Source organism: Ipomoea nil, unplaced genomic scaffold (assembly GCF_001879475.1).
Source record: "Ipomoea nil cultivar Tokyo-kokei standard unplaced genomic scaffold, Asagao_1.1 scaffold2957, whole genome shotgun sequence".
Classification (NCBI taxonomy): Eukaryota; Viridiplantae; Streptophyta; class Magnoliopsida; order Solanales; family Convolvulaceae; genus Ipomoea; species Ipomoea nil.
The window spans coordinates 3,878,148-3,895,243 of record NW_017619385.1 but is presented as its reverse complement, the minus strand read 5'-3'; the positions used below and the strand labels follow the sequence as shown (position 1 = coordinate 3,895,243).

At 38.1% G+C, this 17,096-nt stretch overlaps 1 protein-coding gene across 1 annotated transcript; it reads right to left on the bottom strand.

Moving 5' to 3' along the window:
• Positions 1–2,618: 2,618 nt before the first annotated feature.
• LOC109162744 (zinc finger BED domain-containing protein RICESLEEPER 2-like) lies at positions 2,619–4,378 on the bottom strand. The gene is made up of 3 exons (XM_019311427.1): positions 3,583–4,378; positions 2,757–3,493; positions 2,619–2,666 (listed from the first exon to the last, which is right to left on the bottom strand). Exons 1-3 carry the CDS (start codon positions 4,376–4,378, stop codon positions 2,619–2,621), a joined length of 1,581 nt encoding a protein of 526 aa, XP_019166972.1.
• Between the last annotated feature and the right edge of the window lie 12,718 nt (positions 4,379–17,096).

Sequence of the window (17,096 nt, the reverse complement as noted above, 5' to 3'; positions counted from 1 at the left end):
CTTACATCTTTAGCAGGGCTCGTCATCTGTGGTGGAGTACCACAAGCGCTTCTTGGAACTTGCTCGTTTTGCTAGGATGCTGGTCCCCACCGAGCTAGCGAAGGTGGAGAAGTTTGTGGCAGGGCTCAACTATGAAGCCCGGAAGGCGTTGACTGTAAGCAAGCCTAGAACCTTGAATGAGGCTTATCTGAGCGCGGCCGATCTATATCGAGTGCAACAGCTGCAGCGAGGGTCGTTTGAGTTTGCCAAGAAGAGGAATGAAGGAAGTGGATCCCACAGTTTCAAGAAGCCGAGACAAGACTTCCGATCCAGACCCGCACCCTCCCCGCCTCAAAGATCAACTCGGGTAGAGAATGGAGATCAAGCTAAGGCTTTTTGATGCAAGAAGTGTGGGAAGGACCACGTGGGGAAGGATTGCCAAGGACAAGCGCTCCGATGCTTCAAGTGTGGGGAAAGGGGCCACAAAGCTTTCGTATGTCCTCTCCAAGCTAATCAGAAAGCCTTGCCATCCAATGCGAGATCTAGTGGACCCTCGAGAGGGAGTTCCGTACAGGGTGCGACAAGGACAAGGCCTCCGGGCAGAGTGTTCGTGATGGGCCAGTCGCAGGCCGAGTCTAAGGGTTTGGTGGAGGATGAGACGGCAGGTAACTTTTCTTAAGCTTACCTTTACCTTGAGAATGTGCCTTTCTTGTGTTTTCCTTATCCTTTGTTGTGTGACCCTTTTGTATCTTTCGAGTGAGTTCTCCCTTGTGAGTTTCTTGTTAATTCTGAGTGGTTTAATGTTAGTTCTTATCCCGAAGCCTTACGGGTATACTTTTAATTCTAACCTCATTCTTTCGGGTCGTCTAAGCCTAATTGGTTAACTTAAAATTTAGAATAGCCAACCATTGGGAAATCTCTATAAGTGGAGCCTAAAAAGCTAAAAGGATTTAATTTGTAGCCACTAAATTTCTAACCCAAGTGTCCAAGTTTCCAACTCAACCTTTGAACCATCTAAACCAATTGTATTTCTTAAACCTTATATCACCTAAATTCCTTTTAACCTATAATTTCCATCTTACCCAAAAATCCCCAAATTAAAATCTTCTTTTCCCAAATTTCCAAAACCCTTCCCCTCTTGTCTTCTCCCCCACCTGCAAGTAGCAGCCGACCCACCTCCACCCGTCGACAACCCTCCGCCCGTCGATCACCCCCTGCCGTCGTCGAGCAACCACCGCCCGAAGCCGCCGCCGCCGTGACCTGCTGTCGGACTCGCTGAGAAGCCGAGCGAGAAGAAGAAAGAGAGGAAAAGGAAGAGAAAAGAGGAAGAAGTTTGGGTCATCTCAAAATCATGCCTTGGAGGTCTAATTTGATGAGAAGAGTGGAATGGGTGGATGCCCACTACCTAGTTTTAGAAGGTAAAGCTTTTGATCCCGACTCTTTTTCGAGTTCCTTGTTGGATATGTTGAACTACCAAGGATTGTTGGATGGGTTTCTCGCCATTAGGACCGAGACTTACCCAAGTTTGGTGAAAGAGTTCTACCGTCACATGAGTGTGACCAAAGATAGTGGAAGGTTGGAGGTTACCTCTAAAGTGGGAGGTGTGAAAGTTGTCTTGACCGAGAAGCGGTTGGCTCAGCTTTTGAGTTTGACAACCACGAGAGTCTCGCAGTATATTGGTGACTCTTGGATTGAGATGAACAACATGAGCTATCGGAATTATCTGAGTTACCTGTTGGGAAGGACTAGTGAGTTCACCCAGGCCACGAGGCCGGAGAGGAAATGGTTATCTGCCGAGCAAAAGATTCTGGTCATGCTCGTTTTTGACTGCTTGTTGCCCAATAACAATAAGAGTCGTTTGTTGCGTAAGCTGGAGTGCACGTTTGCTTTCTGCCTGAAAAATAAGGTGAAGTTCAATCTGCCTGCGTTGATGTTGCAGTACATGGTCTATTGTTGAGACCATAACCGCAAGAGTTTGCCGTATGGCATGGTTTTAAGCTAGGGGTGTAAACGAGCCGAGCCGAGCTCGAGCATGGGTATGCTCGAGCTCGAGCTCGGTAAATGAAGCTATGCTCGAGCTCGAGCTCGTGCTCGATCGAGCTCGTGACTGGATGCTCGAGCTCGAGCTCGGCAATTATCGAGCTGCTCGAGCGGCTCGAGCAGCTCGATTGTTCGAGCTCGAGTTCGAGCGTGATTTTGAGCTCGAATTCGAGCTCGAGATCAGGCTCGAACTCGAGCTCGAGTTTGAGTTCAAATGCGTGCTCGATTTTAACCTTGAATTTGACGGTTTGACCTGTTTGATTTAAAATTTAAACTACTCTGTTTTATCCATACATAAATAATCCAAACTTCAAATCAAAACAATCAAAATAATTTTGCAACGAAGTAAAAGATAGTGAAGACACAAGTCAATAACATTGTTCAAACTTCAAAACATTCAAAATAAGTTTGCAAATCACAACAAAACACAAGTCAACAGTGTAGTAGTCCTTGATTCCTTGTACATATATATTTCGTCCCAGATATGTTCAAAACAGGAAATATCTGTTCAACTTGCAAAAAAAAAAATGAATAATATTAGATAATAAATGAAATTAATTAAAAATAGTTAAACAAAGATGTTACTTTGTAACTTACTTTCATGAGTTGGATGCCGGAAGAAATATTTCTTGGAATGATTTCTCTTTCTACAAAAAAAATAAAATAAAAATAAGTATACAATTAAACAAATATTTTTTTAAAAAATAATGTATCTTTTAGCATAAAAGTTAACTTACTTTGTTTTTGGTAACTCCATGTATATGTCTTAGCCAATCACCCCCACAAAGTAAAGCTTGGGCTGTTTCAGGCAACAATGATGCACGATAGGAATCAATTACCCTTGTCCCAGCACTAAATGTTGCTTCTGAAGCCACACTGCTAACAGGTATAGCTAAAATATCTGCTGCCATTCGAGACAATATTGGATACTGCAGTCTATGCATCTTCCACCAATCTAAAGAACAAAAGTTGCTTGGAACCTCAGTAGTCTTAAGACGCGCTTTTTCTAGATAGTCTACTAACTCAGAGTTTTTAGGCCCTGAAGTTTCAACTTGGGCACAAAATCCCTCAAAATCTTCCCAAGCATATGTAGACTTTTGGCGGCTGACTTGGCTTCTAAAAGTGTTAGAAGAACTTAGATTTTCAGGATTATCTTTGTTCATTGATTCAGCAACATACTCTTCATAAAGAGTATTGATGATCTCCTTCACTTTTGCTATATTCTCCTTAGTTTCCTTATCAGAATAAAGTCTAGGGAAACAGAATTCAACTGCAAGCATTTTCTTTGTTGGATCAAAAACAACACCTATAGCCATCAACAAATTGCACTCACCCCAATATTTATCAAACTTTTTCTTCATTCTTTTAACCAAATCCTTAATAAAGTCATCTTCATCATCTACATGACTATCCAATGTTGATTTGATTTTTTGAACTTCTTGAAGAAACAAATTTGAAGTAGGATACTCAGAACCTGAAATAAATTTGAATTCAGATAATCACAATTCACAAGTCACAACCTTAACTAAATTAAAAAAAAAATATATATTAAAAGAAACAAACCTGAAATAATGTGAGTAGCTGTCCAGAAAGTCTCTAAAATTGAGCAAACTTTGACAACCTTGTCCCAATCATCTTCCAATGGACAACTCTCATAGAAAGGATCACGATCTTTTAGCATCTTGAAAGCTTCTTTGAACTTGAGTGCACAACTTAACATCTCAAAAGTTGAGTTCCATCTAGTTTTACAATCACGAATCAATTTCCTATCTTTCAATTGCAATTGTTGCACACAGTTAGCAAATTGTATACGCCTTGATTCCGACCGGTTCACATATTCCACACTATTTCTAACATCACTAATGATGTTCTGAATCTCATCTAATCCATCTTGAACACACAAGTTCAAGATGTGTGCACAACAACGAACATGAAACAAACGTCCCCCACATACCAAACTTCTTGACCTTTGGAGTGTATCCTTCATGTACCTAATAGCAGAATCGTTACTTGAAGCATTATCAACTGTAATTGTAAACACTTTCTTTTCAATTCCCCACTCTTTCATGCATCCAAATATAGCATCAGAAAGCTGAAGACCTCCCCTCGGTGGTGGAATGTTAATGAAGTTTAAAACTCTCTTTTGCAACCTCCAAGAAGAATCAATCCAGTGTCCAGTGACAACCATATACTCAATCTTCTGATTTTTTGACTTCCAACAATCTGTTGTCAAACTTACTTTACTAACAGTTTCAAGATTGTTCTTCAACTTCTTCTTTTCAATCTCATAAACCTGCAAACAATCTGCTTTGCATGTATTTCTACTAATTTTTTTCCACTCCGGCCATCCTTCTTTCATTAATAGGTTAAATCATGCTTCCTCCAAAATAGTAAACGAATGTTCATGCATCATGATCCAATTAGCAGCACACTCCCTCATTCTTTCCATATTAAAATTTCCACGATGTAATGGAGGAAGGGAGGATGGAACTCCATCACTAGGCATAAAATTTAACTTTGTTTGTTGATCGGTGACCTACAAAGTACAAAGTACAAAACCAATACCATAACTATTAATAATGAATAGAATAATTTAGCTATATAAAAATTTATTTTCAAATTTAAGTACTTACCTTCAAATGTGCCTTTCTCTTAACGCATTTGTCTTGATGCCTCTTGTAGCTAGTTGTTGTGCCCGATTTAGTTAATGCGAAATGATGATGACAATGATTACATTGTACCTTCTGCACTCCATCTATGTCGACCATATGAAAATCAATCCACACACCTGAAGTCTTTTTTCTCTTGTTTGTTTGAAATTCTTGCTCGTGTGTTTCTTCATTTTGTTGTGTGTCATGATCATCTGAATGTAATTCTACTCTTTCAACTCCTTCAGATTGTTCATGTGATTGATTAATAGTTTCATTGCTTTCACCAACCACACTATTTAGAGTGTGTGGATTTTGCGGGACAGATGAATTATCGGTAGACATGCTCACATGCCTAATGGAAAACAGTTACGACATCAAGTTATCATACCTCAATTCAACAACAACTAATCCAATATTCTAGTACCTTACTTTCATATATTTAACAAATTAAGAAACTAATATAATAACCATAATGAACTGGATTATATATTTAACAAATTAAGAAACTGGATTATAAAATTATATTGCTGCAAGTAAATGGATTATATCTTCAATAAGAAATAAATAATGAACTAATATATTCAAGGTTCCATGACAAACTAAACTAATATATTTAACAATAATGAACTAATATATTCAAGGTTCCATAACAAACTAAACTAATATATTTAACAAATTAAGAAACTGGAATACTGGATTATATCTTCAATAGTTAATCAATATAGTTAATCCCAAGAAACTAAACTGGAATATAGCTAAATTGAATCAATACCATAATGAACTAATATATTCAAAGTTTCAATAACGCAAACGTATGAAATATGAATACCTAGAATTATATCTTCTTTTTATATCAAGGTTCCAATAACGCAAACGTATGAATACCTAGAATTATAGCTTCCTCGCGACGGAAACCCTGGGGTGGACAGAGTCGACGATGTCCTGGAGCCAAAGTCTGGTCGTGAATCACCGGCGGCAACTGTCGAAGTTTCTCTATCGTGGAGGCGTGGAGTCGTGGACGAATACTCGAATAGAAACTGCCAAAGTCTCTCTCGACAGTCGAAACTCGAAATATAAAATATCAAATTCTGAAGGCGCTAGAATTCTAGGGCTTTTGAGTTTTGAGCTTTGACTTTTAAATTTTAAATATTAATTATTATTTTTATATATTTTAATTATATTATACCATATATTATACGGCTCGCGAGCTGGCTCGACGAGCCACGAGCCTAGAGTATCTAGGCTCGGCTCGTGCTCGTTTATTTGACAAGCCGCTCGAGCTCGGCTCGAGCTCGATTTTGACCGAGCTCGAGCCGAGCGTTGACCGAGCCGCTCGTGAGCGGCTCGGCTCATTTACACCCCTATTTTAAGCTGGATCTTTGCTAAGAAGGGAGTGAGTGTTGATGGTTGTGTGCCTAAGCCGGTGGGCAAGATGGTTTTGGATGCCACAAATCTCCGTAGTTGCAACCTGTATCAGTTAGATGATGGTGATTACATCACTCTTGAAGATGTCGCCAGAAAAGACCTTGCCGAGAGGAATTCGTTGGTTGAAGAGCTTGAGATTCCTGTTGGAAAGTTGAACCTCACGGTTCAAAGCTTGGGAGGAGATGCTGGGAGTGAAGGTGAAGAGGAACGGAAAGAGGACGAAGGTGGAGAAGAAGCTGAAGGGGTCGAGGAGAGCCACTCCGAAAGTGAAGAAAACATAAGGAGAAAGGAAGCGAGAACCAAAAAGGAGCATGATGCTATGACACATGAGGAGCATGTGGTCACCCTTCTTCGTCAATAGAACCGGATGATAGAGGAAGGTTTCGCTTACATGAAGACTCAGTTCGTCGCTGTCAACCAGAGGTTGGACCAGTTGGAGGTCGGTTCTAGCCGTGGTGGAGCGGAGGAAGACTCGGACGAGGATGCCGAGGAGTCGGAGAGTGAGTCCTTTTAGACCGGAGTTGGGGTAAGCTCGTTTCTTTCTTGTTTGCTGTTGTCCGTTTAGTAGTTGTTGTTTGTTGGTTGTGCTTGTTGCTCTTTCTTGTTTATCCTGTTTGTTAGTTGGTTGATTGGGTAGTTAGTTTAGTGTTTTGCCTAGTTAGAATTCAGTTGTTTGAGTTTAGGCGTGGTTTAGAAGGCTTCTAGTTGTCGTTGTTTTGGCCTTAGCGTTGTGTGCTCAAGAAAGTTTCTTTTGTGACCTTTTGAAACCTTGCAAAATTATTGATTTTTGCAAACCTTACACCTTTTGGAACCTTGAAATTTTGGTTAAATGGTATTCTTGTTTTCCTTTTGTCACATAGTTGATTCGTTGTTTCCCGTTTGTTTGAACTCGTCGTGCCCAAGCTTCGGGGACGAAGCTTCTTGTTAGGGGGAGAGGATGTGACGCCCCGTAAATCCAAAATCTAATCAAGGATTAATTAGAGAATTAATCCTAGCCTCTTTGTTAATTTATTCCTAAAAAAATCCTGAAATTCAGTAGTCGAGGGACTAGATTTTGACTAGTCACCTAAAGTCAAAGAGTTGTACCTTGTGCTTCTTGAGTAGTGCCTTTGTTCCCTTGTCTTTCCAACTTTAGTAAGGGTAGGGATGTCTTTCTGCCTAAAGTTTGTGGTTCAAGCTAACCTAGCAACACTCCTTCATTCTCTCACCCTACAATCCAAACACAAAAATCTCTAACTTCTCTCTAGAAAGGTGTAGCTTCTTCTCCAAGCTAGGATTTGGGCATCACAAATCTTGCCAGTTGTCTTCCAAGATTCCTACTTTCTTCATCTTGAGCATATGGAAGGGTAAGATCCTTGGTCTTTTGGTGTTTTTAACCTCCTTTTAGGTGTCTTTTTCTAAAGATAGAATCTTTGTTGTCTTTTGGTTTGTGTATGAAGTTGGTGTGGAAGAAGAGCTTTAGGGAAGGCTTTCTAAGGGTGATAAGAAGAAGTTATTAGGCTACAAAGGTAACCCATGCTTTACGAAACCTATTTTCTTACTTATATGATGATTTCTTGGCTTCTACTTGTGATTCTTGTGTTGATTTGTGAGATTTGATGCATTATCTTGTGGTGATGCATGTTTAGAGCTTGTCCTTAGGGTTCTTGAATGCCATTGCTTGGCTATTTCTTGGGTTCAAGTCATATTGTTGTTGTGTGTGACATTTTGGGTGTTTTGGACTTGAATTTGGACTTGTTGTTGAAAATCCCCGAAGGGATTATGTTGGTGTACAGGGCGTACCCGCGGGCAGAGGCCTACCCGCCGCCCCACCCGCGGGGAACAAAGGCCTCGTGGGTTGGTACCCGCGGGTGGTTGTCCACCCGTGGCCCCACCTGCGGGGTACATTATTGATGTTGGGCGGGGATTTGTTCCCCGTGATTCTTTTGACTCGGTATTGATGTTTTGACCTCCCGATGTTGTTTTATTGGGCTATTTGTGAGTCTTCTTGATGTTTCATATGTCTAGAACGGTATGTTAGGAATCCACGTAGGATTTGGTGTCTTGAATCTTGCTAAGGGTCCGACCTTGTGATAAGTTGGACTATTGTGAGTCTTGAATGTTCTATGGAACTACTTTTGGTTTACCCGTTTCATAAGTATGCTAGTTTGATGTTGAAATGCTAGTGTGTGCGGTTTGTTCTTTCTTATTGTGATTGGCAACTTGTGTTGACCATCGTTTGGTGTCGGATTGTGATCCTTCGTTGTTGAGTATAGTTTCAGATCTTTGTTGTGATCCATTGATTGATTCCTATGATGTGAACGTATGTAATCGTTGTACCCTTTGATTGATACTTGATTAAGGTTATTGTTGAACCTTAGTCCTCTTGGTAATGATGATGATCTTGTGTGACTATGATTTAAATTGGTGGTGTGTTACGTGAGCATTGGCTCATATGTTGGAGGCTATGCGAATGAAATTAATGGTACCCTCGTGTACTGAGAGTTCGGCGGTGAATAGGAGAGTCGGAGGGGGGGATAACGGTCCTCGGAGGTATAAGGTTGGACTCAGAAGTACATGGTGGCACTAGGAGGTAAAGGTTGGAACCAAAATAAGGCCTGGGGTAGCCATAAGGTTGGAACAGGGCATAATGTTGGAAGTATGATATTTGTGACATGTAGTTGTCACTGTGGCATGTAGTTGCCAATGTGTGAATGTGTATTCTCTGCTTATGTCTTGTTAATGTCGTAAGGATGTTGATTCCTTTTCCTTTGAGAGTGTGAATGAGTCTTTGAAGTTGACTTCTCTCTATGGCTTTTGAAATGATATATACTGTATTCCGTTTCAAAGTGGTTTTGACTTATACTTATCTATATATGCTATTTAATGCGTATTGATGGGTTACCAGCATTGTTCGCTGACCGAGTGTCATCCCCATGTTATGTTTCCTTGTTCTACAGGTTTTGAGTAGATGCCCGAGAGCGCTAGACTTGGAGCGTTAGATAGTTAGTCACCTTGTCTAGACGTTTTGTTGATGGCCTGTGAGCCTTTTGAGCGGCCTGTGTGCCTTGACTCCTTTTGACTTGTTTTTATGATTTAGTTTTCCCGCCTGTGCATCTTTAGTACTGTAAGATGTGGCATAATGCCCCCGTTTAGACTTGCTTCCGCTTTATGATTAATGGATGATTAGATTACTTTTCTCTTGCATTTAAGTTTTGAAAATATGGTAAATTCGGGGGTGTTACAATACCGACATTGCAATTGAAAGAGGGAAACATTGCTGACGAAACCTATAGACTACTCTAAGATATACAGACCACCAACATCCTTCCCCTTATCAATAATCCTCCGCGTCAAAAGATCTTGGAATAGACAGTAGCTAGGAAAAAACATAATAGAACAATTCAGGTAACAAGTTATTTGACTAATAGAGAGAAAATTGAAGAAAAACTTTGGAAGGTATAACACAGAAGTAAGGGGTAACGAAGAGGTTGCAATAGTACTTCCTTTACCAAAGCCAATGGCTATAGACCCATCTGCTAGAGTAACGGTATGACCAGAAGTATTGGGTAGATATGTAAAAAAAAAATATTGAAATTACCTGTCATATGCTCAGAAACCCCTGAGTCAATGACCCACTGCCGAGATATAGAAGAAACACAAGCAACTAGATTATCTGTTTGGACAAAAGTTGCGAAGGAAGACACTTGACTAAATGGAGACTGCAATGATGGGGAAACTTTCATCTAGTTGAACTTAGCAAACTATTCATCTATCAATACTACCGTATGACCTTCTGACGTAGAAGCCGTATTAGCATCCACTTGTTGTCTTGGCAGCTTAGGACACAAATTTCATAAGTATCCGGATCTCCACAGGTAAAACAAACTTGTGGTCCTCCACGTATGCCACAACCTCTCCAAAAAACCCCCCACGTCCTCTGAAGCAGTTATTACCTCTTCCTCGATAGCAATAACTTTCACCAGTACTTCCTCCTTGTGATACCAAGGCACTTGGATCCACACCACTTCCTTGAGACATAAAGACATTTCTTTCTGGAGCTCGTTTGAATCATTATTTCCCGATGCATTTAGTAGCATGGAAAATACTTGATCTAAAGACTCTAAGTCCTTATTCCCCAACAGTTGAGACCTAAGGACATCATACTCTTTATCCATGCCAGAAATCCAGCTAAAAACAAGTAATTTGTCACGTTGCTTTTTCATTTCATCCACATCATTTGTTATTGGTATAACAAGACACGCCCTTTTTTACTAGAACGATATACTTCCTAAGATAACCGATATAATTTTCTCAAATTACTTGTTCCACTAAATCATTTGTTCACTATCTCCCACACTTCCTGTACAGTTTAGCAATGTTGCATGGACAAAATAATTCTCCTATCGATGCAATTAATTATAAGCGAGAGTAAAGCCTTATCAGTAGTTTTCCAGTCCACAGCTAAAGTAGCATCTGTATGATATTCTTTATGACTTCTGTCACCATTTCCCATACCATCTAAATTCACTTTAATCAGAAATCTCCACTCAGAAAAATTAGACCCATATAAGCTAAAACTATGTCAATTAATTTAGATGATGTAGAAATAACGATTGTATTCCTTTTCTAGTGTCAGTTTAATCTTCACCCAATAGATTCAACAAATGAACAATATCAGACAACACTTCACCCAGAAAAGAAAAAGTTTTACTGCCCGTAAGTACCTCAGCTCTTTTCTCTTTTGCATTTCCGCTGCCTGCGTTCTTTTTCGTGTCCGTCCGTATCGCAAAGCTGGTCGATGCTAGCTATAATGGTTGAAAATAGACCAGAAGGATCAACTCGATTGAAAAGTTTTAACACATCCTACCTCCCTAGACTCATCATGACGAGGCGACAATGTATATAAAAAAACTGACTGGCGGCGTCGCCGGAACAGCCTCACGCGTCGGCGTGTGGAGGCGGAGCAGCTCGACGACGGTGGTGCGTGACTTCTCCGACGGCTACCAGACTCCTCGTAGCGGCGTCGCTACTACTTCCCAAACCCAGCTCAAGCAACCACTCTCACTTTCTAGGCTCTGATACCATGTTAAATGTTGAAGGATAGAAAAACAATGTGTATATTTTGTATGTTCACTGCTGGAAATCTTTGATTTTTCGACCACCTAAAAAATAGTCGAAAAGGTGTCATTTTTTCAATTTTTCGTTAAAGGATTATGGTGGGGAAATAGGTCACAATTTCCGACCACCTTTACTTAGTGGTCGGGAATACCGACCACAAAGTAAAGGTGGTTGGAAAAAAAATTCGGCAGTTAAAATTTTTTAAACTGAGTTGAGAATTTCCGCCAATTTTTCTAGTAGTCGATTTTTTCGACCACTTTACCAAATTGGATGCTATTTCTGACCACCTTGTCCGGTGGTTGGAAATAGCGACGAATGTTTTTCCGGATATCAAAAGTGGTCGGAACAAGGATTTCTGATTTGATTTAAGATCACTTTCAGATGATCGAAAATTTCTTGATTTCCAGCAATGATTGCAGTACAAAAGGAACCCTATTTATACAGAAGCTAATAAGCTACTATCCACAGAATTTGAAATAAACATAAAGCATAGAAAGAAACTCTAAATAAATTCTAAGTACCCCTTATTCATCTAATTCTAAGCTACTAGCCCATGTACGGATTTGCTTTAGCTTGCTGTGGGATTGAACATAACTGTGTGAACCTCTGTTCTTTTTTATTGTATTTGCTTTGTTAATGCACTTTCTCTGGATGGTTGTTATGAACTACTTTTACTGCAATGTGCTCAGTAATATCTGTGTAGTGTAAATATATAAATAAATAAATAAAACACGTATAATATATATAAAATTGTTTATTTTAATGATGTTTGAGATTTAAGTTAGATGACAATGACCAGGACTATGTGGTCCAATGGTATCCGGGTTGGACTTTTGTTAGGAAGGTTGTGAGTTCAAGCCTTAGTGGAGGCGTTATTAGCTCTTTGTGTTTCAGTAGGTTGAGAAAGTATATGAACAGATACTATAATGTAATAGAGCTAGTAGGATTTAAAAAAAAAAAAAAAGTTAGACGACAATGAAATTTATATATATATATGGACATATGGTAGTGAAAGTTCAAGATTTAAGGCCACATGGGTATCTTGTCGATCTCATTAACTCAACTACTTCACTTTTGAGAAGTAGGTGGTTATTTATGCCTATATGCATGTAGTTGCAGACACAAGTCCATGTCAAGTATAATTTATATTAGGGAAAATGGCACTTTTTCCCCTTTAGTTATATACTTATAGCACTTTTTCCCTCTGAATTATTCAAGTGGCTATTTCTTCCCTTGAAATATTAAATAGACATATTTACCATTAAAATAAATATTTCATTTATTTTTCTTCTCCAATAAATTATGACTACGATTCGGTTCAAACTGAACAGACACTATAGCAACTAAACTGAAATATTCCAATTACAATTTAGAATCAAAACTTGATATTTAGAGTTTATTAAAATCGCGAACAGGAACGACCGGTTCATTTTCCGAACTGAAAAAAATAAAATACATTTATTGTTGAATTTAGACTATTTTAAAAATAAAAAATAAAATGTTAAAATAAAGACGATTCAAAATCGCGAACCGGATCCGGAACCGCCGGTTCACGGTTCAGAATCCAGTTTTTTTATTCATAATTTTAATAAATTGAAATCTAAAATATTGGGTTCTGAATCTGAATCATAACTGGAAACTTTCAATTCGATTGTTATAGTGTCCGGTTCAGTTCAAATCGAACCATGGTCATCCCTACGTATAAGCAATAATTTGTTGAAGAAGAAAAATAAATAAAATGTTTACTTTAAGGGTAGGAATGTCAATTTAATATAACAGGGGGGAAAATTGCCACTTTTAAAATAATTGAGGGGGCTAATGTGCTTACATAAACAACTCAGGGGAAAAAAATGCTATAAGTATATAACTCAGGGGGAAAAAGTGCCATTTTCCCTTTATATTATATATTATATATATTAATTATAATAATGATTAAATAATAGCATAGCTAGAATCAGTAGTACATTTCAGTAGTAATCTAGCTAATTAATCTGTTTGATTAAAAGTGATGGATGGAGTTGTGCACTTTATGTATGTACAATATAATGTACACTCAGAACAAAAATAATGTACATCCCCTGAATACAATATACATTATTTTTGTATTGAATGTACATTATTTTCGTACTAAATATACATTATTTTACAAAGACAAAATATGGTTCACACAACTTGTGTAGACCATGGTCCATACAATAATGATTGCTTGGTGGTGCAACTACTGCTCGTGTCATATCTCTGAATTGGTGAGTTGGAGTTTGTTTATTATCCTATTATGTTTCTTTAAAAAAAATGTTTTTATTTTTCTTCCTTGACCATTATGTTTTCCCATGGGTGTTCCATCTCACTAATAAAATTAGACTTTAAAGAACTTATTTCACTGAAATGTATCAGATAAAAAGATAGGATGCTGCTTATGAGTTCTGGCTTTATTTATTCTAGACAATCCTAGTCCTAGAATCATGTTTGCTTGTTACTAGTCTTACTACTATCTTATGTTAGGTGGTCCATCTATATAAGAGAAAGTGAATTGATACTTGGTGTACTCCCATTTTATACTTCCAACTTGTACTCTCTCTCACATGTTTTTGATATAGACATTTTTCTGTGTACCCACATGTTGAAAATAACCAATCCTGATTTGCCACCTCAAGGAGTACAAATGAGGGAGTACAATTTGGGAGTCTATGTAGTAGAATTCAAAACTACGTACCCTCGATTTACAATGATTGGTCAAAGTTTTGGTTCCATCTATCTTTCATGGGAAGCTTTATCCAAGTTCACCCCTCTGTACTATCTAGATACGAGTGGATATGCTTTTACTTATCCTGTTGCCCGAATTTTCGGCTGCAAAGTTATGTGTTATCGTACAATTAATTTGGATATGCTGTCACATGTTCATTCTCGGAGCTCTATGTACAACAGTGATGCCTTGATTGCTAAGAGGTGCCATTTGCATATTTGTCTTTTTACTTTGCGATTCAGGGTCTTTTGTCATTGTTAGTTATAACCCTTATGTCACTTTTTATATCGTCTTGACTTTTTGATTGTTAATTTGTCATGCAGGTGCTCTCTCTTGAAAGGCCAATGGATCCTCCTAGAATTATATCAGTAGCTCAATTTCGTCTAGAGAAGGTGAGGATCCTTATATAAATAAATCCGTACGAAATGAGGGTATCCATTTTTTCGCTAAAATTACAATTTGAGGAGCAAAAGACAAGTTAGAGTCATGTTGAATTGGTTTGCTAGGCAAATTATATCATGCACCACGGTGCATAATCAATCATGCACCGCGCGTCTTTTTTTTTTTAAATGAAAATAAACCGTGTTTGTTTTCCGCCGTTTCGCACCCTTTTGCAAAAAGTAACCCTGTTCTTCAGTGTCATTTTGTATACACTGCAGTGTCAGTTCAACACAATTACAGTTTCATTTCGATATAACTATAGTTTCATTCGATATTTATAGATTCAAATATGTGAAAATGTTATTTAATTTTATTTTATACACACTATAGTTTCATTAAAACACAACTACATGATCATTTTGATATAATTACAGCTTCATTGTACAATATACACTCAAATATGTGAAATGTTATTCAGTTTCATTTTATATACACTGCAGTTTCATTTCACTATACTACAGTATCATTTTGATATAACTGCAGTGTCGGTTTAGATATACTGTAGTGTCAGCTGGTGTTTAATACACCAAACAAGCGGACTCCGTTAACTATAACGGCGGGCCGTTTCTTTACTTAAAGAAACGGCGCCGTTTTGTGCACCGCGGTCTATGATATAACGACTGGGTTTGCTATGCACCAGGCTCACCCCGTCCAACATGAGGCTTCAGTTGTTGCCATCAAAAAGTTAGAACCAGGCCTACCAAGGCCCAACCTCCAACTTGTGGGTAATTGCAGAAATGAAGCAAATGAGAGAAGACTTCAAAATTTGAAGGACTTGGCATGTTACTGATGCTATCTAATAATACGATTCTAAAATCTAATATTTGCTTCTTGAGGCAAAAGCTTTGCCTCATAAGTCATAAACAGGACTTATCTTACTCTCAGATCGTTTTTAACTTCATTTTAAAGTATTGTGTTGCAAAGTTTGATTTAGCTCACCAATAATAGGGAGGATAATATATATATATATATTCATTTCATTACGGAGGGTTCCTCTGTAGTGAAATGAATTTTTTTTATTGACTACGTCCAGTTTTTCGATCACCAAAGTGGTCGAAATTTCCGACCACATGTGGTCGGAAGATTTGGACCCGCCTGACTATTCTCTTGGCCATTTTTCGACGGCTTTAAAAAAGTGGTTATTATCTCCGACCACTCTCTCTGGAGGTCGGACATAGTAAGGGAATTTTTTCGGATACCTAAATTGGTCGGAAAAGAGGTCGAAACAGGCGTTTCTAACCTAATTAAGGCCATTTCCGACCACTTTTTGGTGATCGGAAAATGGCAAATTCCCAGCAGTGTATAACAATGTAGAACCCTACATGATCTCACTCTCTAGCCTCCACCAAGCTAGTCTTGACAAGTAAGAGCAATGTAGGGACTAAAATGAAATGTTGCACAATTGTAAAATCTCATCTCAGTGACATTACAGCTCTGTCTAGATCTCTTCATGCTAAATTGCTGCAATTCAACATTTTAATCATTTGACTTTCTCTCAACACTTCGAGAATACTATGCTGCTCATTAGGACATTTTGTTCTCCTTTATTGCATCGAGTTAGAATCTTGGCACATTAATAATTCTGAAATTAGCATGTTTTCCCTTTCCATACTTGGGGCTTGCTCAGTTGCTCCAATGCTTTAATCATTCTACTATTTCAATACTTGTTTTCCAAAGGTCATGAAAAAGATCGTGAATCTTGAATGCAAGTGATAACCTAAAGGTTTCTACTAAATTTTAATTCAATTATTAATTTGGACTAGCTCCAGGATCTACTCCAGGCAGAATAAAAAACTAAGTACAAGAAATGTAAGTGGAACTAGACACCAATGGAAGGCAATTTGGCTCAATTACCAATAAAGAAGAAATTTACTATTGGTAATTAGTCGTCAATGTATGTTCAACCTTTGCAACCTCTGCAAGGAGCCGAGCTTCTTCAATGAAAGGCAATTTGGCAATGCCCTTGACATCAAGAAATATTTTAATTCAGTTGTATGATAAACATCACAGAAGATATCCTTTCTCAGAAAGCAAAATTATAAATGTTTTAATCAATACCTGCCAAGAAAACCTCTTGCCATTCATGTCCACTTCAAAATCTACAAGCATAACAACCATATAAACACAATTCCATTACGTTTAAAAAAAATGAATACATTAAGCGATAAAAAATACTAGTGGGATAAAAATCAATAGTAGACGAGTTTGGGTCTGTCATCAATCTCCTATAATGCTCGAGAAGCGCATGTGAACTCAGTTAGAACCCCAAAAAACACCATAGCGTGAAAAGAAATAAAGAAGAAAGATATTGGTAGAAACCTTGCTGCAGGGAACACACCCAAAAAAAAAAAAAAAAAAAAAAAAAAACAGAATATGAGATGAAAAACAATTAATAAGACAAAATCTCTAAATTAGTAGACCTTCTTTAATACAAATTGAATACCTTGCTGCCATCTGTCAAATACCCTTCCATCAACCTAAACTCCTTGTAAACAGCCATGAGCAAGTTAAAAAAATTCATACACCCTGAAACATAAAAACCTCTACAACAAAGTGCAAGTGAATAAGTACATTAAGATGGTAGAAATATTAGTTTCAAGTGCCTGTTAACATCTGAAACTCATTGAACTATGTGCTACTTATGAGAAGCAAATGAATATATATAGTGCCAAAAAAGTTGGTCTGAGCAACACATCAACTTAAGCTCCATTTGGGAG